General features: G+C 36.6%; 2 protein-coding genes across 3 annotated transcripts in view; one reads left to right on the forward strand and one right to left on the reverse strand.

Moving 5' to 3' along the window:
• LOC142334693 (pyridoxal-dependent decarboxylase domain-containing protein 1-like) overlaps positions 1-21,944 on the reverse strand; it is a 454,496-nt gene that overhangs the window by 113,612 nt on the left and 318,940 nt on the right. The window lies entirely within an intron of this gene.
• The window catches only part of LOC142335448 (uncharacterized), a 33,925-nt gene that overhangs the window by 6,413 nt on the left and 5,568 nt on the right, over positions 1-21,944 (forward strand). For both annotated transcript variants that reach the window (XM_075383946.1, XM_075383947.1), the window contains exons 3-4: positions 1,437-1,523; positions 7,730-7,871. In XM_075383946.1, coding sequence (XP_075240061.1) covers positions 1,437-1,523; positions 7,730-7,871 — 229 coding nt within the window. The remainder of the gene's footprint in view (positions 1-1,436; positions 1,524-7,729; positions 7,872-21,944) is intronic.

Genomic DNA, 21,944 nt, shown 5'->3' on the forward strand with positions numbered 1-21,944 from the left:
AGTAAATGAAAGTGAATCTGTACTTCGGCCAGATTTTTCTTAGCTAAAAACTTTGTTCATATGAATAAAAAATCAAAGTTAAGTTTAAAAGAAAAATCATTGGGGTCCAATACGCACAGTATATCATTTCTATAAGACAAACTTAATCAGTCTCAAAATTTTTTTGGTATGTTTGTTAGCTCTTTTCACGCTGCTGGTCGCGTATTAGAACATGTAAAAGTTGAGTTGCACCTTTTATTGGTTAAAAATTTTTGTAGACAATACATTTGACTTCTATGAGTTTGTTGTTCGATATCCTTTATATGGTGCCCCGCGCTTTCCGAATTGGTATGATTATCACAGAGTTCACTGAAATTGGTTTGTCAAATTCGGTATCACATACTTCATTTAAGTTTCGTTCGTTGAAATAGAGAATGATTTTCGCAATTAGTGTATACTTGGCAATACTGTTTGTATGATTGTGAGCTAGAGTTTGAGTTTGAGTTTGCGTTGCTCTTCAAGTATGATATTCATGTTCTAAACAGTTACTAAATATATTGTCGAGCGTTAACACTCGATCGGGCTGTGATCAAAAGAGCATTGGATTTTTTGTTGTCACAAAAGTTTTCATTTAATAAGCTTGGCCTCAATATATACAATATAAGACTAATACTCAGTGAAAGCGATCTGGATGTGCTATGATATGTAAGATTTGAAAACTATTTTTTCCCACAAAAGATACTAACCGCAAAAATGAGTTTCAGTAGAAGCACTCAGATTTTATAGCTCTGAAGTTTCGTTTTGGTTTTGTAATGGAATTTAACTGCTTTACAAGCATTACATTTTTAGGTAATTTTACAAAAATTACAATTTTTCACGATTTTTAGTGTATATTCCAAATACGCTGTCAAATACTCTCGAGTTAGTGATAAATGTATCAGCAACATACACGTTCAAAAAAGTTCAAGGATTTTCATGAATTGGTTTTTGATGGAAAATTTTTCCTGTGATATCAGAATAACTCGCATATGAGTAAGTAATTTTTTACACTGTTTTGGACGCTTTAATTGTCAATACAGTGGGCGTACTTAAAAAATAATTTTAAAGTTTTGCTTCGAATTCATGTCTCTGAAAGTTTCAAATGGTTTTTTGAGGTAACCAAATCCAGAGGCAAGACCACGAAAAATTGCATTCCGTCAAAATATCAAACAGAGTTTCAATTTGGAGTGATTTTTGTTAAGATTTAAAGACACTTTTTTAAAAACGATAGCAAATACTGACCCAAGCATTGAATTCGAGTTTTTGAAATTGAAAACAAATTGATATTAAATAAACTTCTTTGAAGACAATCTGACTATTTTCGCGTTTTAAAACAACCTTGAAAACAAACTGGCTATTTATGTTTTTTAAAACAATCTTCAAAACGAGCAAATTTTGATGTAAATGTCGTTGTTTAGGTTCATGAATGAGAATGAAGAGGTGCCCAAAATGTTCTCCTGGGCTGATGGATACAAAACTGGAACAGAAGAGCGCAGCAATCCCAAGTAGGAAATTCTTGGCTCTTCACTTCTCGGTTATATGTGATGCTCTGGCCATCTCCTGAAAAATGATTTTACTTATAAATTAGTTCATAACTGTTTAATAGAATATATATCATGCCTCTCCATGCTTTCTGAGAGCGACGGTGGCCGATAGTCCATAACTAATGATGCCGAAAAATATTCTGGCTTACTATTTGATCTAATCGGATTTTATATTTTAATAGCATGTTTTTCATAATTGGCCTCGTAACGTACTCGGGGTGGTAGGAGAGAAAATTACCAATACTACAGCTTCAAATCAAATCTCTGTAAAATCTATTTTGCGTCCTCGTTTTTTTGTCCCACTTTAATCAGACTAGTGTTTCCCTATGAGTGGTAAATAACAGGCGCAGAACAAAGAGCAACAGAATAATGAGTTCGTTTTTTAACTTTTTAGAATGCTAGGGAGACATTTGTTTTGTATTGGTAATTATGACGCTTCACCGCCTGCAGAGTTTCTGTCTGCATATCTCTGAGGAAACATTTAAACTTCCAATAAAATTTTACTTAAATTTCAATGGATAATGTAATTTAATTGAATTTTCGAAAGTGAAATAACAATGTATAATTCGGAATTGAAAAAAGGATTTAAAAAACTCTCCTAGATGTTTTTCTTTCTTGCAATTGTTTTCAAAAGCATCTAGGCGCAGCATTTTACGATAATCTCTCAAGGCAACTTCTACAATGGAGTGTTTTAAACAAAGACGATTGACGTGTTAGTTTCAATACAAAATAACAAATTTTATATCATTATTTTGAAGAACTTCATTACTTCGTAGAAAACGTTTATACATATGTTTTGCATCTGAAGTCGTGTGCCAAACATCCCTATCAATTCTATTCAGTCTTTCCAAGCTTTTAATTTTACGATCACTTGATTTATCAAGCATCACTTTTTCCTGGTAATGGTTATCGTTGAGATGCACGTTTGTTAGCATTGCAATTGTGTTATGATGTGAACTGATAGGAGAGTAAAAAAAACATTCAAGTTTTGAATCAATCGACTTTTGATTGTTCCGACCCCTCTTGAGGGGGGAAGGAACTATATATTCAAACGGGTTTTTTTGTTCAGTCAATTTTGGCCGATCGATATATTCATCGTAGAGAGTTGAGACTGGTATCACTAAAAAGCTTGTCCAGCGTAGAATATGGAATTAAAAATATTTTTTAAACTTTCGTTTTTTAAATGGAGTTATCGAGGTTTAAATTTTGAGAAAATAGTCTGAATTCCGGCGAGATTTTATTCACTTTTTCCGGAATTATTGAATAAAACTTCGCCAATTTTGATAAAATTTGTTAATTTTTTTTTAAAATGTTGGTGATTTTTATTTGTAAAAACAAAAAAATCAAAAGAATATTGTAGGGTATTTTTTTTATTTCTTTGTCAAAAATTCTGACTAAGTATTTCAAAATTAAGACTTTTTCTTCAAAAACAGCACAAAATAAGTTTCTTTAGTCCATTTTGATTAAATTTACAGGAAGTACAGAACAAAGCACCACTAACACAGTTTTTGTAGACTCAAAAGGGTGATTTTTTACATCAAGTTCCGTTGAGAGTGCTCTGTAATTAAAATTTAAATATTGCTAAACTTATTCGTTGACTATCAAAAACGCAGCATCTATTTTTGATTTTTTATGTAACAAAAAATCAATTTCTATAACATTCGAATAATTAAGCGTTCTTAAAGAACAAACAACATTAGCAGGGCTAGTTTTGAACCAATCTTGGACTGGTATAATCCAAAAATAATTCGGATTGTAAACAGTCCGTCTTTTTTATATAAAAAAAATTGATCAAAAAAATTATTGCATCAAGTTGATCACTTGATAGCTTATGGTCGTTTTGACTTTTGAAAGTATTTGATTTTCAAATAAATAATGACTTATTGAACTTTTGCCTCTATTTTTCTCTTTCTTCGGTCAAATGTAGCTTAGTGTCCGCAATGAAAGAATGTTTCTTCTTTCTATTGAAATCAACTTCAATCTTTATTTCGGTTTTACGCCTTAAGTTATGGCTACTGGCTTTGATACAACTAGATTTCAAGTTTACTTATTTTTTAGGTATTTGCCCATTTTTCACGTTTTCTGGTTTTGTCACATTATCACGTTATTGACAATTCATATATCACATTATTGGCTTTCAGAATAAAGAAAAATTGATATTATTAAAATGCTTGAAGATATAGATAATAATTTAAACGGCTTCGACATTACTTTCTCGAAGATTTTAATTGATTTTTTTAAATTGTCTTTAAATGCCGTTTTTGTCTTTTTTGTAGTATAAAATTCCAGTACAATGACCCGGTTTCATTGACGTTTCATGACAGAATAGATTAGCCAATATTCCGATTATAGTAGATAGCTGATAGCTTTCATGACTCTGAAAACAATCGTTTTCCAAATTAAAAAAAAACACTTTTTACTTCGTAATTTTGTTCCTTTCATTGTCTGGTTGTTATCTAGTCTCGTTTATTACAGGCCAATTAAGACATTATTGTTGTCAAAGGAAAGTTTCAAAAGGGGATTAGTGTCACACAATCTAATGTTTTCGAAAGTTCATTTACTTTCTGGCTTTGACATGAAAAAACAAATAAATTAATTTTTGAGTTTTGTCATGTTTGACGTTCTTTTTTGAAGATATACGACATATTCTGTATAATTTCAATTCTCATGGTCTTCTCTTGGAAGACTATACGCGACCTAATTAATTTTTATATTCTGTAACTAATGGCGTTCATGTCGTTGGAAATATTTTTTTTCGAAAAAAATTTATAGTTTTACTTATTTTTGCATTTTGTTTTCCATTTTTGTCTACTTGTTACCTTGCTTCATTAATGAGAGGTCACATAAAACATTATCGGTGGTTGCAGAAAGTGCAATTGAACACATTTTGATGGCCATAGTATGGCCTTACGGTTTTGAAAGCGTTTTCTGCCAAGTTTTATTTGATTTTTTGTTTGTTGTCTATATGTTTTTTTTGTAACCGCGTAAGAAATTGAATACCGGCAGCCCTTAATTCCTTCTATGGAAGCATTGGTAATCGTACACTTATGAGATATTTTTTTGATTTCTAATGGTTTTCATTTTTTCAAAATTAATTGTTTTAAGAAAAAAACAGGCGAATTTTTCAACTTTACTGTTTTTTTCTTTATTGTCTAATTGTTACCTATCTGACGGTTTTTTGACTTTGTTATTAAATTTTGTTTTTTAAAACGGACATGAAATTTTTGATATAATTAATTTTGTTGTTGCTGTTGTTATGATTTTGCTGTTCATATTGACTTGTTTTTTTAGTATTTGCACACCTCATCAATCTAATACGCCATTTTTACTCCACCACAGTTATTTGCTTTGGAGACCTTCTTTTCGTTCATACACTAATTTTTTTTTAATTACTTGAGTTTTTGGGTTTTTCTATGTTCCTCATTTGGTAGACAATCAAGCCAAAATTGTGGATGAGCGGGGTCGGAACCTTATGTGCGATCGCACATTACCGAGTCGCCTCGTTTGATTTTATAATCAAATGGAATCTTTTCACTTGTTGATGATTCATTCAATATTGATGGCCAATACAATACCAAAAGAGAATCAATTTTGCTTTATATCATTAAAACTGCGGTAATTTATATTGTGCTCACCTATTATTACTATTATGAACTTTTGCTTTGCTTTATTCCATAATCATTTTGATATATCATTTCCAGATGGAATTTGACAGTTTTGCTTTTGTGAGAGATTTAACTATATGAAAGATTTAACCACAATGGATGAAATGTTTCACTTTCCATTGTGCTGGAATTTTAAAAGAAGATAGCTGTCTATGTACCAATGATCTTTTTGTTCAGCTCTTGTTGGTTTTGTATCACTGAAAACGAAAACAGTTTTGGGAGCTCTCTTCGAGGAGTTGTTCAATACTTTGTCGGTTCTTAACTAAGCTGTAAAATATAGTTATTGTGGAAGAAACAAGATGGGTTGTTGTTGGGTTATGGGTTTTCGCAAGCGGAATGAAAAGCGTTTTTAACTAAGTAGAAAAATTAATTTCTCAAAATGACAGAATAACAAGAATGATATTTTACAGTAGAATTTAGAGATTTACAGGAGAGATCTGATTATTAGATCAAGATGGTGATTTGATTTTGGGGACGAAAAAAGGCTAAAAATTCAGCTGTATATATATATACCCACTATCAGTGCGAGAAAGTCAAGATGCAAAACTAATCTCAGCACCATGATTTACAATGGGGGTCGCAAGGGTTACCCAATATGGTGTGTTTCTGCAAATTTCCCAGAAACCAGTCGCAAGGGGTACCATAGATGATATGTATTTACACTTTTCTAAAAATTCATTCACGTTTCTGGTGATATCATAATCATTCAATACATGCCGGGAAGATTTTACATCAAATAATCTCACTCTAGTATTAGTTACCTAGAGTCACCAATTTGAACCGAATACTGATTCTAAGCACCATTTCTTGACGATTCATTTATATAAATTCTGTGATCAAAATCAATTTGCTCTTGTCTTTGTAATCTGGTAAGTTAAACTTTCTTTCTAAATCTCACTAAGTTCAAGACTATAGTCTGATTGATATTCAAGCATTGTTTCTATGTAGCGTTCTTGGTTGACTGTGACTTTGCCCTCTTCTCGTCTGATTCTTAGACCTAGAAACCAGTGTAATAACCCTCTGTCTTCCATGTGAAATGTTGCTTCGAGTGCTTTTTTAACATCGGACATCACTGTCATGCTTCTTGATGCGACTATGATGTCGTCAACCCAGACCAAGATAAAGATGTGAACCTCTTTCTCTGCTCTTGCGAACAGGTAATGGTCATTCCTGCTTCTGGTGAACCCCTGTCTCAGTAGGAAGTTTGCCAGTTCCTTATACCAGTTGTTAGCTGCCTGTTTCAAACCATAAATTGATTTATTCAGTCGGCATACTAACTTCTCTCCATCTGATCCTTGTTTTACAAACTCCTGTGGCTGTTCCAGATACATTTCTTCCTCTATTGGTGAGTGCAGGAAAGCCGTCTTGACATCAAACTGGTGCATCACATGGCCCTGCTTCGCTGATAGTTGAAGGAGAATCCTGAATGTCTCTGGCTTATAGGTAGGCGCAAAAGTCTTAAAGTAGTCCAGTCCTTCCACTTGTTTGAAGCGTTTTGCCACATAGCGTGCTTTGTATTTGTCCACTTGACCACTGGGTCCCAATTTCACTTTGTAGACCCATTTGCCCGGTATGACGTCCCTGTCTGTGGGTGGTCTTGCTAGGTTCCAAGTCTCGTTGTCTTGGAGTGCCTTGACCTCGTCCTTCATTTCCCGGTGTCACTGGTCCCAATCATCACCTTGCTTGGCTTCGTAGACTGTTTTGGGTTCCACATAGTCACCCTCAGTCACAACAAGATGGGTCCTGACTTCCCCAAAAAATTGCGGAACATTCATTGCTCGTGTCCCTCGTCTGGGCTCTGCCTTGTCCGCTTGCTCCAGTGCTTCTTCAAAGAAGCCAACTGTCTGTGAGAAGTCCTCCGTTTCACTGTCTTCCAGTGACTCCGAGTACTTACTCCCGCAACCTAAACAACTTAATTATCGATCTATTGTCCCAATTTTCACTTTCGATCTGTTGTCTTTCGATCTATTGTCCTAGCACCCTTGGGAAATCCTGAAAAAGAACAACCACAACCACAAAAACCGTAACAGCAATGCAAAACATGCTCGTTTGTGTCAGTTTATATCTTAACGTACTTTCCTGCTGACCCTTACCTCAAAATATTCTTAAAAAACATAATCTTTATATCCCTATATTCCCCCAATTTCTCTACTTATGAAATGTTTTGTCATATTGTATATTCTGTCAAATTTACCAGGTGACCAAATTACCCCATTTTCTCGAAAAAAATCCAATTGGACAATTTCGGGATACGCTTTAACAACAGGACAAACAAACAGAGAACATGCATAAGTTTTTGAAATCGAGGGTTTAATTGTTATTATAAATTCATGCATTTTATTTCCACTAAAAATGATTCACCTGACAGGTCCTGTAAGTTTCAGGGGAATTTCTGCTAGTCGCATCAGAAGTACCAGCTATTCGGATGATGAAACCCGTATAGTTTCATAAATGATTTTGGGCAAAATCTTCTCTCGCTTTTTTTAATGTCCTCCTCTTTAGATTCAAGAAGCATGCAAAGGCCATAGGGACTGTCCTCAGCCAGTGTTTGGTAGACCTGAGGGGCATTGGTAAATATGAGCAGGCAATTAACCAGCTTGCAGACAAACACAACAAGAAGAACGTCCAGTCCTATCATTATGAGGTCAGCACATTATGACTCCCACAAAATGATATTGGTGACCAACTTGCAAAATTGTCCAAAATTATTTATCCGAAGTCTTTTTCTGAAGGTTTCCAGCTTTTTTACCCGCGGTTGTTTAGCCACCTATCTTGTCACGCCAACCAATTCAACGCGATTTTATTCCTTTATATAATTGGTACTATTAACATTTTTTCTATAATCATTAGGCAATGCCTAAGCAACTCTTGGGATTTGATATAAAACCATCGCAACCGAATTGTTCGCTTCAATATGAGAAAATATGCTTGCAATGTTGACTGCTAATTTGCAGTGTGAAATAATTTGGTGTTAAGATATGAAGGGTTATTTGAATCAGGGTGAAAAAAAGTAAAATCGTTTTGGAGAAATGGGAAAATAGCGAAATCAGTGATTGTAAAAATAATAATTTGTTAAAGTGTGAGACAGACTTGTTCAACCCTAAGGGAGCAATGCCCATGAGCATTGAGATGACAAAAAACTATTCACAAAAAGTTCATATATGTATTGAGTTTGTATTGAAAATTCAAATGATTAGGGGTTCACTAACCATTTAACTATCGAAAAAATTCCTTGCACTCTAAAGTCTCTCTCTTTCGTCTCTCTAAACTATGTGTGCTTTGTGCACTCTATGGTCCCAAGTTGATTCAACCAAAGCTGACTGTGATCAAAGCTAAAGTTGTTTTACATAATAATTCTGTACAAAAAATGGTGAAGGATAGCAATTTCATAAAACCTCTCCGTTGACCATCGTCCAACTTTTTGCATATCTACGGGTTTTTTGCTGCCAAAATGCATAAGCATGCTTTTAAAGCTGTGCAAAAAGAATCAATATTCAACAAATTTCTTTTTTTGCCAGCTTCTGATAAATTTAATCTCGTGACCAATCAATTCTACACTAAGGGGCAACGTTGACTTTAATTACAAGTTCCAGAAAAAGTCTTTTCTAAGAATTTAATATAGTCCTCTTAGAAACACACTTGAGTGGATCACGGTCTTCTCGGGAGTCGAGGAATTAATTTTTTGGAGTAAGTAAGTTTTTTTTAAAAAAAATACCTGTTTTATATGCGGAAGCCTCCATGGTCAACAGGAAACCTATGGACATTAACATTGAGTTTTTAAAGGTTTCGGTCGATTGTGTCCGATTGATACATTATGTTCCCAAAAAGCTACGTAAAACACAGCCTGTTCTATTGATACAATTTTTGCGCATCTGTGATTTGCACTAAAGCGCAAAAAAACGTGAAAAAATGAAGTTATAAAAAAATTTTCGTTCTTGTTTTCTCAGAGTACATGTGAAAGATTGTTTGTTTTTTTGTTTGTCGAGCTGGTGCCTATTCGAAATCGCGAAATGTAAGATTTTGTTGAACAAAATAAAAAGGCAACTCAACTTAAAATCGGGACCTTGTTATCAGCGTGGAGTCAAACGTCACCGAAAAAGCAACGGATTCGAGGTATCTCTAGTGACGGAAAGGTGCGAGTTTTTTTATAAAAAAATGGAAGACTTCTCGAAAAATACACAAAAAAAAGCAATTTTGGACAAGTAATCACTATTGTTTTTGATGCAAAACAATCACATGGAAAAAACTGCTGGTTAGGTGTTCAAAAAATTATTTTGACAATGAATCGAAATTCTGAGAAATTATGATTTATTCAAGCAATTGTTGAATATTTTTGGCAATTTTTGACGAAATTGAGTTAAAAAGTGACAAATAATTGAAAAAAATGATGCAGACGCTATGAGCGTGAATAGAAACAATAAAAACCATCTACTAGACATTGAGGAAGCTAATAGGTAAAGACTCGTTATAACACATCTAATTCCAATCCAATATGTTGCATTAATAATTTTTTGACTTTTTTGTAAAACATCAAGATATATGTAACTTTGGGTTGCCATGATGTACTTTTTAGGTTAAGAAAGATACAAAGAGTGTCCAGCGTAGGTAATCGTGATTAAAGTATTTTTTGGAATTTTATTAGTATCGTGTTTTGGAGTTGAAAAAATTAAATTTTAGCTTTTTTCAGAGTTGACGTTCATATTTGCAGTCTTTTGAACTATCAGACACAATGAAAAACTTGAGTGAAAACGAAAAAAACTGTCCACTAGAAATTGAGGCAGCTAATATGTAATGACTTGTTATTATACAGCTGTTTCCAACCCAAAACTTTTATTTTTTGCTGTTTTTATTGCAAATCTCAAGATGAATGTAGTTTTCCGTTCCTCCGTTGTACTTTTTAGATAGAAAAAAAAGATTTGAACAGTATCTTGAGTAGAGTATCCGGTGTATATAGTTTCTGGTGTTTTATTAGTTTCAATTTAAAGTTAAAATGTTTAATTTTTCTTTTTTCATAATGTTAATTTTTGTAGTGTTTTTGCACAAATTTTTTCAGCTATGAAAAACATTAGTTCTTGTTAGTGCAAAGTTGTAGTTTGTTTGTTAAATTAAGTTGCCGGTGAATTTTTTGGATTGAATCTTTCAGCAGATTTGGAAACTTGGAAATTAATGGAAACTCGCTTTTCTGAAGCGCAAAAACTCGGAAGAAAAATCTCAAAAGTATTGATACAGTATCGATTGATCACTTGTAGTAACAACCAAGTTCATTTACTCTGAAAAAAATCTATTGTAACAAAAGTATTGATGTTGTTAAAAAAATTGATGCTATCGACAAATACGTCTAGCCAAAACTATTATTATTTATAAAATCCATTGTAAAATCAGCTTTTTTGTTACCCTATTGGTTAACCCTATTGGTTAACCCTATTGGTTAACCCTATTGGTTAACCCTATTGGTTAACCCTATTGGTTAACCCTATTGGTTAACCCTATTGGTTAACCCTATTGGTTAACCCTATTGGTTAACCCTATTGGAGAGAGCGGTCTCCTGTTGAACAACGCAAGCTATGAACGCAAATAAGGCGCAACTGGAGATTTCATTGCTAGTGGACACAAGTGAAAAGTAAAGTTTATTGTTATAACTTCGAACAATGATTGGCCTGGGAGTGTCGTTGTGAACAGCTATACTATAAGCTACCAGAAACCAAAGATGGGTGGCCGCCGTTATGGCCGACAGGGCGTTTAGCCGACGACCAAAAAATGAGAAATTTAACCGACAATTTCAGTAAAATGAGAAATAAAGCTTATTCTAAAGCTGTGATTGGCCAATTTAAAACACTATTTCGTAAGCGGACAAATATACCGCAGTTCTTCTATCAACTAGTGTAACGAAAGTCTCCCAGGTTGAGGTCCACACCAAAATAGCTTCTGATCAGACCGTCCCCGACAAAAGCGACCTCTGATCAGACCGACCCAGACTGAAGTGTCTTCTGAATAGACTATCATGCGCTCGAAGCCCCGTGTGCGCTTAAAGTGCGCTCGAAAACCTCCTCTAATCACACTATTGTGCGCTCGAAATAGCCTCTGATCAGACAAAAGTGCGCTCGAAATCAGCTCTGATCAGACAAAAATGCGCAGACAAAACCAAAAAAGTACCAAAAAATTTTTTTGAGTATGCCATTAATTTATGTTTTTAACTGAATGAATGAACTTAGACAGCTTTGCATAAAATCCTCTTGATCTGCTTTGATCCAAAATCTTTTCTTGAGGAGACCGGTAGTTGCTATCCGCTGGACCCTTGATTTTGATCAACCCCATCAGATTTTCAGATGGAGTGCTGATCAGAATGCTGCTTTATTGTTGATTCTTACTAGAGACAACAAATATCATTTTAAAAAAAAAAAACAAAAAAAAACTCGAAAAAAATTCGCTCGACTTGGTCTCTGGTCAGATTAGTGTGCGCTCGAATTGGCCTCTGATCAGACTACTGTGCGCTTGAAACTGCCTCTGATCAGACCAAATTGACCTCTGATCAGGCAAGTTCCAGACCATTGTCCAGACATAAGTGCGCTCGAAGCCTTTTCCAGGCCATGTAATTCGAGCGCACCGAGAACATGTGTGCGCTCAAAGATGGTCTGATCAGAGATCAATTCGGCCTGGCCACCTTTGCGTGGGCTATCCGTGGTCGGGCGGTATTTAACCACATCTGGCCATGCCTCGCGGGCCATGGCCATGCCTCAGCGGTCCGTGGGACTTGATATGAATCTATCAAATCGAACAACTGATTTATGGACCATTTAGGGACTTTTATTACCAATTGTGATAAAACTGTCGGCTAAATTTCTCATTTTTCCCTTGTCGGCCAAACGCCCTGTCAGCCAATTTTCTTAGCACCCAAAAATGGTTCACAAAACCGAATATTCAATAATTCAATTACTAAATCAACCTCGATAAACATTTAGGAATCAACAATAGCAATAAAAAAAGCAACAATCGCAATTAAGAATTTTAGAAAGTCAACAATCGCAAGAGCAAAATCAGAGATTATCTAAGCGCTTGAGAGGTTCGAATAGCGAATAGTTCAAAAACCTCCGAAATGAAACTGAGTTCAATTTAATTGGTCTTTTGTACCTCACAACTTTTTGAACTAGCAACTTAGACATCAACATTTCCAAAGCGCAAAATATCTCCTCAGAAAAAAATCAGACATAATTTATATATCGCAAGAGAGTTTTTGGAGTATAATGAATTTGAAAAAAAAATCAGTTTATCTCATTAGCTGGAATTTCATTGCAGTTGATTGCAGTTGATTTCATTTGATTGCATTACATTGCACTACACTTTTAAGCGGGAAATGTAAAGCTGAAAAATATGTGGAGTTGAATGCTGAAAAGACTGGATCAAAAGGGGAGAGGTGTTTTGTTCAAACTTCTATTTTTGAAAAAGCTAGCAATGAGAGCAAATTTTTAATCGGGTGCTGTTGTTTTAAGCAGTTTTTTATTTTCATTTTTTTTGCTTTGAAGATTGCAATGATAATGGAGAGGTTTATTAATTTGAGGTTTGTTTTAATGAAGATTTTTAGTTATCAATACCGTCTTTATGTTAATTTGGATGCAAATTTTTTGCTGATTTTTTAGGCAAGCTGTCACAAGTTTTTGCCTATAATTACTTTTTACTGCCCTGAGCGGGACTTGAAGGTACGCTGAATACTTCAGACGTTTTAAGATCTCACTTGATTAAGATTTTCTTGGCATAAAACGTTCTTATTGAGAATTGAGAAAAGAACATAAAAAACTAGAATTTCTAAACTGTTTTTCGCACTAATTCTTTTTCTACGGTTTATTGATTTTTGTGTAAAATCTTGAAAATGTTTTTATTTTTTATTACTTGACTCATATTTTGCAAGGATTTCAATATAATTTTAATTGATTAATTTTTTTTTGACTTTTCGTGCCATTTTTAATATTAATAAATTGATATGTTTTTTCCTATCCTTTAAAAATAAGTTTGTTTTAAAGAACTTTATTTTTAGTTACTTAACTTCAATATCGTTTTACAATTTTCATCGTCAATTTTTGGAGGGGTAGATATTGAGCAGAAACACTTATTTGAGCTGTTTCCTGAAATTTTCTCTATATTTGCGAAATAGATGCCTACCAAACTCTAATCAGTTAAAACCAAACGTACTGTAGTAAGGATTGATGTCAAAGTGGGATAGGATACTTGAATCGAAAATGCAAACGGCAAAAAATGGCTTATTTCACTAATTTAATTGATGACAAACCAAAAATAATTTCTCATGGTCATATGCTAACAGAATTAATTCTTTTCGTTTGAAAAATTCTGAATATTTTTGCTTCAAATATGAAATTTAAACGTGAAACAGTTAATATGCGGTGATTTCAATATGGAACAGTTCAATATTCAATCGAAAAATTTTTGGAGATTATTTGGTCAAACGTTGTTGAACACAATTGCTTTAAGGTAAATTGTATATAAAAAAATGTATTGAACTCTTTCTTAGTCATGTTCCGTTAGGCGCATCTGAAAAATAAACAAATTTGAGCAATCAGTTAACAACATAAATTGCCAACAATGTTTACATTCAAAACTGAGAGAATACTCTCTCTAAAACACCTCAATGGATAAAAAGTTAGCTTTCAGCAAGTAACGTTAATTATTTCAAAGATTAATTTTTGCAAATCAGCATCAAACTTTCCGGATGAAGGTTCAGCAGAGAAAGCAGATCTGTTCTGTCCAAAAAAAACAAAAATAATTCATTATTTGACAGCCAAAAATCAACAGAGCAGAACAAAATGAAAGAGCGATCAATTCTGTCCGTTATTATGGAACAAAACCTTTCAAAATTCAGACAAGGAAACTACTTTTTGCTAAAATGGGCAAAAAGATATTATCAGAAAAATATGCAACAAACAGTAGTTCAGTTAGACAGTCGTTTGTTTTTCTCCCTGTAACAGCTGATACAGTGAGTTCTATCATAGAACATCTAGAAATACTTTATCGATTGCTCAAGATGGCATCAGCAGCATTACAAAAAATCTTTGCCTACCGATACTCATCCAGCCGCTGACTGAAGTTTTCAATGGATGCATATTCTGATCGTATCATCCTTCAGAAATCAAAGCCGATAAATCACTTCTTCTCTACAAGGGCTGCAGAGGTATGGAGGACTTTAAAATTGGTTGACCGATGTAACGGCTGCTCTCCTATCAAAGTCAAGGAAAACTTTACACCGCCCAGTTCGTTTCAGCGGTTTCAAATCTGTCCGGATATTGTGTTTTTGCAGTTAATTTTTGTGAACTGTATTATCCGCTATACTGTGGAATGCCCTTGCATTACTTGTTGCTCAATTAGCCTCAGTAACTTACTGCTCAGCTTTGCTGTATAAAAAACTTGTTTCTCTCAGAATAACAAATAATTCAAATTGAAACAACCATATTTTGCTTGAGTTTTGGTTAATAACCAAAGTTATAAATCGAATTGAGGAAATCTAATTCCAACAAGTTGTAGCCCTATAACTCGGCTATAGTTATGCAAAGTTTCGACTCCCTAGTGAGTCTCCTTCTAAAAAAGGCGATCAGAGTATAACTCAATTTTGAATACTCCAATAAATCAATAATCAAATTTTTGTTTCCCAATTGGCTTCAATAACCACCAATATCAAACTGTGCTAAGCTTCATTAACGCCAGTAGGTTTTGCACAAAGTTTCTCTTACTTAGGAACTTCGTTCCTCAGAAAGAAAGATTTGAGAATATCAAAATTAATTCTCTTTCCAACAAGTCAAAGAAGTCAAAGTTAAGTTAAAACTGTACAATCACTAATATGATCTACAGAAACAAGAGAGAATAACAAGTAATTTACCGCTCAAGAAAGTGTGCTTCCATACGCTCTGTATGTCACTTTAAAATAACCAAAATTGCAAGTTTCGACTGATTTATGGTAGTTTTTCAAGCTCCTTTTATGCTGCTGGTCACGTGGATTTACATGTCAAATTCAACTGTTGATTGGTTGTAGATAATAATGTCGACAGAATGTGAACACTTTTCCATAACGTCACTTTTTCAGTGTAAATTTGATGTCATGGGAAATTTGTTAACCATGTAGGAGTTTTGTCGAATATTCTGTATCAATAACAGGTTGATTCGCAATCCAATCGCAAAGAATCTGATGCTATACTGTTAAGTCGTAGTATTGTTTTGCTGATGGTTGAGGTAGTTCGAGTTTGAGTTTCACTCCATGTATGACGGTTGTGTACTAATAATAGTTGCTAAATACAAATGTTGAACAATGTGAACAAATCCAAATGGCTTCGATAGAATGTAACGTTAAGTTTCGCTTGTCACGCTATTCTAGCTTTGAGGCTTGACGTGGCCTTGAAGCGCTATTCAATTTGGTAATTGAACTAGTAAGCTCAGCCGCCTTATCGCCGGTCCTGTTTTCCATCGCGAAAACATCTTTTTTCAGGTTGTACTGGGGCGAGCTTCACTACTGGTCTCTTGTACACTCCGCTGTTCGTTCGAACTATCATTGATCGAATCACACTGTCAGACCCATCGATGGTCTACGTAACTCGGCCTAGGTTGTAATTTCAACGCTTATTGCTGTCTTCGATCAACCAAACGAGATCGCTTTCTTTAAGGATTTCGTTCGACGTAGATCGCCTTTTTTGTCGATTATTCAGAGTCGGCAGATAATCTTTCCGAAATCTGTCCCATATGAGATTTGCATAGGCTTGAGTTTGTCGAAAGAGCTTTCGATAGTTAACAAATTCTTCTGCGCATGGTAGGTAGGGTAAGCAAACGTTCCTGTTGCCAAGCAAGAAGTGATTGGGGGTCAATGATTCTAAGTCATTAACGTCCGAACTGACTGGGGTCAACGGTCTTGCGTTCAAAGTCTGCTCAACAATACACATCGTAATTGAGAGATTGTCCTCCGTGACTGATCTGTTCCCCAACACCGCATACATTGCTTTCTTGCAACTTCTCACCAACCGCTCCCATACTCCTCCAAAGTGAGGTGCTGAGGGTGGGTTGATTTTTCATCTGATTCTTCGTTGAATTAGATGTTCTTCGATCCCTTCTTTGATTCAAGCTGCAACATACTCTGCTAACTCTCTTTCAGCTCCAACAAAGTTTGTCCCGTTGTCAATGATGATTGTAATTGGTTTGCCTCTTCGCGCAATAAATCTCATTATTGCATTGAGACAACTATCTGTGTCTAACTTGGGTACCATTTCTAATTGCACCGCTCTCATAGTTAGTCAAGTAAAGAGACCACACCATCAATTTTCATTTCTTCGCCCAATCTTAACAATGAAAGGGCCAAAGTAGTCACCTCCAACATTTGTAAAAGCTGTTGAGGCATCTAACCGCTCTTCGGGTAGATCTGCCATGACTGGTGCTATCGTTTGTGCTCTGCCTTTTTTGTAGGCAACGCACTTGTTCTTAATTGATCTTAAAGCGTTCCGTATGCCAAGGATCCACATCTTCTGTTGAAAAATGTTTCTCACATGTTCAGTGCCTTCGTGTTGACTGTCCTTGTGCTCGTTTCGCAAGAATAATTGTAGCAAAATGGTAGCATCCAATGTAGCAAAATTGGATGCTTTGCATTGAAGTCCAATTTACTTTTGCCTATTCTGCCTTTGGCTCGAATAAGTCTTTCTTCATGTAAGAAAGTTGAGAATTGTACAATTTTGTCGCCTTTTGGAATTTCCTTTTCAGCTTTGAGAGATTTCATCTCTTCTCCAAACTGTTCTTGCTGTAGTAACTTGAAGATTGTGTCTTTTGCCTTTTCTCAAATGTGTGTCTCAAATGCTGACTACGAGTGTTGCTGGTTTGTGTTTGTTCAATGCTCGCTGTACGTATTTCACTGTATTTACTAGTCTGTTGAAATTACTGAATCGTTCCAACTGAATAACAGCTTTCTTTTCTTCAGCGTGTATCATGAAGACTGATGAGGGTATATTCTCTATATCTGATGCAACGATTAAGTTCACTTGCTCTTGCCATTCGCTTTCTGGTCGTCAGCCACTCACTTCTCTTGAGTTCTTCAATGTTGATTGCTCTGGTGCCAAGGTCCGCTGGGTTGTTGATACCGCCCACATGTTTCCACTGTAAAACATCGGTTGTATCTAGTATCTCAGCTACTCGATTGGCCACAAACACTTAGTGTTTACGATGGGAACTGTGTATCCATTACAATACCGTAGTTGAGTCTGACCAAAAACTGCAACTATCTATCTTCATTTCATGTTTATTGACTATCTGTTTCTTCAACCTCACTGCCATGACTGCCGCTTGCAATTCCAATCGGAGTGTTGGAAGATGCCTCGTCGGTGCCACTCTGCATTTTCCAATGACAAATGCTAAGTCAGCTGAGTACTCTTTTGGATGTGAACGTAGATAGGCCACTGCACACATTGTGTCTTCGGATGCGTCAGCAAACACATGAAGTTCGGCTTTATCCCTCTCTCTGTTGAAGTATCTTTGATCGATGCTTGTTTCAGCAACTATTGGAAGTTGTTCTTTCCATCTCAGAAATTCTGCTTCGTCACCAGGCTCTATTTCGGTGTCCCAATGTTGCCCATTTTTAGTGCAGATGCTTTTCAGAAGTCGTCTTATGTGAACACTGAACGGAGCAAACAAACTGATTTGGTCGAATACTGAAAATACCAATGACAAAATCCTCCTTTGGGTTCTAGGTGCTTCAACTTCCTTGTTTGTACCTCTGCATACTTGAAGACTGTCATCAATAACGGTCCATTTTAGTCCTAGCACTGAGGTTCCCTCCGTATTGGGTTCCACTTCGACTTGTTTCGTGTTGCTGACTGACTTCAACTCCATGTCGTGAGAGAAGAGGTTGTAATTGATTGAACCCTTTAATTGCCTCTTCAGGGGATTCTACTGATTTGATGAAATCGTCGATGTAGAGGTTGTTTTGTATTGCTTTTGCTGCAATAAGAAACTCCTTTTTGTTGTCCAGTCCCACTTGCTTGAGAGCAGAGTTTGCTCAAATTGGAAAAATCTTAGCTCCAAATACGTGACGCTGATGTTCGTTTATCTGAACAGGTTCGTTAGATCTTGGACGCCATAAGAACCTCAATCAACTTCTATACTGTTCGGGAACTTGCACTTGTAAAAACATCGATTCGATGTCAGCTGTTAGGGCTATTGGTCCTTCAAGGAATCTGAATATTGTTCCAATCAACCCGTGTAGCAGATCAGGTCCTGCTAGTAGCTTACTATTTAGGCATACTTCTTTGTACTCTGAGGCTGCATTGCAATCACGTCTTACTTTGCAAGGCTTGTTCGGGTTTTTTTTCGCGGAGGTGCCTTTCACTTTGAACTCGCCCAATATTTTTACGAATTTTTTTTCTACGTCTGTATCTATTGACTGTTGATACAAACTCTTCAGGTTTGGGTCCTTTTGGAATCTTCGCTTCAGTGAAAAAAGCAGACCCAAGGCTGAGCTGTGGTTGTTCGGTAGGTTTGGCTCTGGTTCACTCCACAGCATTCCCACTTCGTACCGCTCACCTGTGAACTTCGTCGTACTCTCTAGCATCTTTTGTGCTTGCAGTTGCTTCTTTGGCTGACTGACGACGTTGATTTTGGAAGCATAAGTTTCTATGTCCCACCAGGTTTGGATATTCTCAGCCACTTTTACATCTTCAGTGAAGGCTAAATGACAAACATTTTGTCTTCTTTTGCCCGTCATGGGTCCACTAACTACCCATCCTAGCTCTGTCAGAATGGCGAAAGGTTCACTTCGTGTTCCTATCTTGTAGTCCAATGGGTGTTGTAGCTCATAAGCATCTTGACCAAGGATGATGCCAATTTCCATCAAGTTGAAGCTTTTGTTGGGTAGAACACTCAAGTGATTGAAACTTTGCTCCAGCTTATTGTTGTTGTAGTTTGTGTTTCCCAAGGATATTGACGGGTGTGCAAACGCTTCGATTGAAAGCACCTTTGAATGTAGTCTCTTTACTTTGAGAGGAACCTTTCTGTCTTCAGGTCCTTTGTTTCATGTATGCCAGCTATGTTGAGCACCACATCGGTGCCTTGGGCTCGTAACTTCTCCTGCACACTTTAATCGATGAAGGAAGTCGTTGATCCACTGTCGAGGAAAGCGTATATGTTCAGCCTGTTGCCACCGCTCTGTATTGAGACAGGAACTATCTGAAGAAAGTTAGTAACTTCGTTACTCTGGTTGATTGTTGCTGCGCTTACGTTGACTGCGTGATCGCCCTCGTCCATTTGGTTTTCTGAGTGTAGCAATCGGTTGTGATTCTGGATGCATCTGTTGATGCCGCACGCATTGACTTTACAATCTTTGAGTGCATGTCCTTTGCCCAGACATCCATAACATAAGCGTTGCTTTCTCACTGCTGCGTACCAATCATTCACACTCATGTTCCTGAATAGCGGACAGTTCCATATTTAATTAGTGCCGTCAGCTGGCGGGCAGTCATCACTTTGCGTTTGCTTCGTTTCTTTCACGCTCGAACTTGCACTGAAGTTCGATGTTTTCGAGAACCGTTTGTCTCTATTTGTGCTTCTTCGGTCTTATTCTCTTCGCTCTCCCTTGAAATCTGAAATTTCTTCGTGCACGAATGTTATCCTAGATAGCCACTTTTCAAACATAATAAGATCAGGCCAATCTTCATCTTTATCATCAACATAGAACCAACACTTCTCTTTGAGAACTTGGGGTAGCTTATCTACTATTGCAGATCACCAATCTGCTTGTACTCTTTGAGCACATTCACAGAGTTTGAAACAAAAACTGAGAAAATGATCAGACCTGTTGAGTTGTGAGGTTTCATCTGACTTGCTTTGCGAAGACTCTCCAGTTGTGCATCAATGATCACACGAGGCCTTCCAAATGTCCTCTCCAGAATACTCCTTGCAGCGCCAAAGAACTGTCCAGAATAGCCCATTCCAGAGATTGCTGACCTTGCCTTGCTTGTCAGTAGAGTCTTCAGATGGCTCATCTTCTCTGAGTCTGGTATTGGTCGTTGATCCATTGTAGCAATTAACATACTAGCCCACTCCGGCCATTCGAGGGGTTCCCATCGAAGTTGTTCAACTTGAGCTTCGGTACGCTACTGCTACCCGCGTACCCACTGTTGTATATTAGCAGATCACCTCTGGGGAAACGTCCCGGTCTTCAACATTTGAAGATCGGTCTCCTGAACTGCGATATCGTGAGAAGTGACTTTGCTGTTCACTTCAGGGGTTACTTCGAAGCGAGCTGTTGATCGATCTGGTGTTAGAAGGTTGTCGATTCTGCTGGCGCAGTCAAAAACATCTCTCTTCTTGGGAGTCCAGTTGATGGGTGATTTGTTTGGAGCACTGGTTGATTGGGAACGAGCATCATCGTTCTCCAGTGCTGTTCTCTTCAATTTGCACTCTAGCTCGCGCTCTTCCTCCAGTAGTTGATGCTTGGTTTCCAGTTCCTTCATTTGCATTTCCAGCTCTAGCCTCCTTCGCACGAACCGTGCCCGTTCTAGTCGCATCTTGGTTTTGACTTCGATATCGAATTTCTTCATCCTTTCCTCGCGCCTTTGCTTTGCTGTTCCGAAACATTCTCCGTCTTTTGGCCACTTTCTGTTGCTCCATTTTGCACTGTTTGAGCAACTGGACTGTCCGTTGGGTAGTTGTTGTTTCTTTCGCTGTTGTTCACTGCTTGGTTTGCGTTGCTTTGCTCTGCATTCATTTCTGGTTGCGTGCTTTTGCTTATATATGCAAGCCAATGATAGTCCAAACTTGCTTTGCACTTCCTTGCTTCTTTCAGATGTTCTTCAACAAAGTTTGCTTGGTAGGGCACAAGCTCGTTTCAACGCTGCAGTTGCTTGGGAATTTCTTCCTCTAGCAGGTGGACAGAGTGTTGATAGAGGACCTTTAGTTTGAGTCTGAATCTTCAATTATTTTTTAGCCAAGCCTTCTTTTAGTGTTAACTTCTTCCATTAACTCTTGAAGTTTTTTATCGTACCTGTGAGCTGTTGATTGAAGCTCCTCTCTGCTGGTTGTGCTTGACTTGCCTGGTTGCTGTGTGCTTTTGCTTTGTTGGTTTCCTTTGAGCAGGGTTTGCACTTCAATTTCTTTATTGAATTGCACTCTTCTGTTCGCCTCACTGGCCTGTTCGTGTTGATTTGTTTGATTCTCTTAGGGGGTGCCTTCGGCACTCTCTTAACCAAATTTGACAGCAGTTTGCCTTCCACTGTTCGGGTCGGTGGACCAATTCTAACGGCTGCTCTCCTATCAAAGTCAAGGAAGACTTTACACCACCCAGTTCGTTTCAGCGGTTTCAAATCTGTCCGGATATTGTGTTTTTGCAGTTAACTTTTGTGAACTGTACTATCCGCCAGACTGTGGAATACCGTTGCATTACTTGTTGCTCAATTAGCCTCAGTAACTAACTTCTCAGCTTTGCTGTATAACGAACTTGTTTCTCTCAGAATAACAAATAATTCAAATTGAAACAATCACATTTTGCTTGAGTTTTGGTTATTAACTCAAGTCATAAGTCGAATTAAGGAAATCTGACTCCAACAAGTTGTAGCCCTATAATTCGGCTATTTTTATGCAAAGTTTCAACTCCCTAGTGAGTCTCCTTCTAAAAAAGGCGATCAGATATAACTCATTTTTGAATACTCCAATAAATCAATAATCAAATTTTTGTTTCTCAATCGGCTTCAAT

This window comes from Convolutriloba macropyga, chromosome 2 (genome assembly GCF_964194025.1).
Source record: "Convolutriloba macropyga chromosome 2, txConMacr16.3, whole genome shotgun sequence".
Classification (NCBI taxonomy): Eukaryota; Metazoa; Xenacoelomorpha; order Acoela; family Convolutidae; genus Convolutriloba; species Convolutriloba macropyga.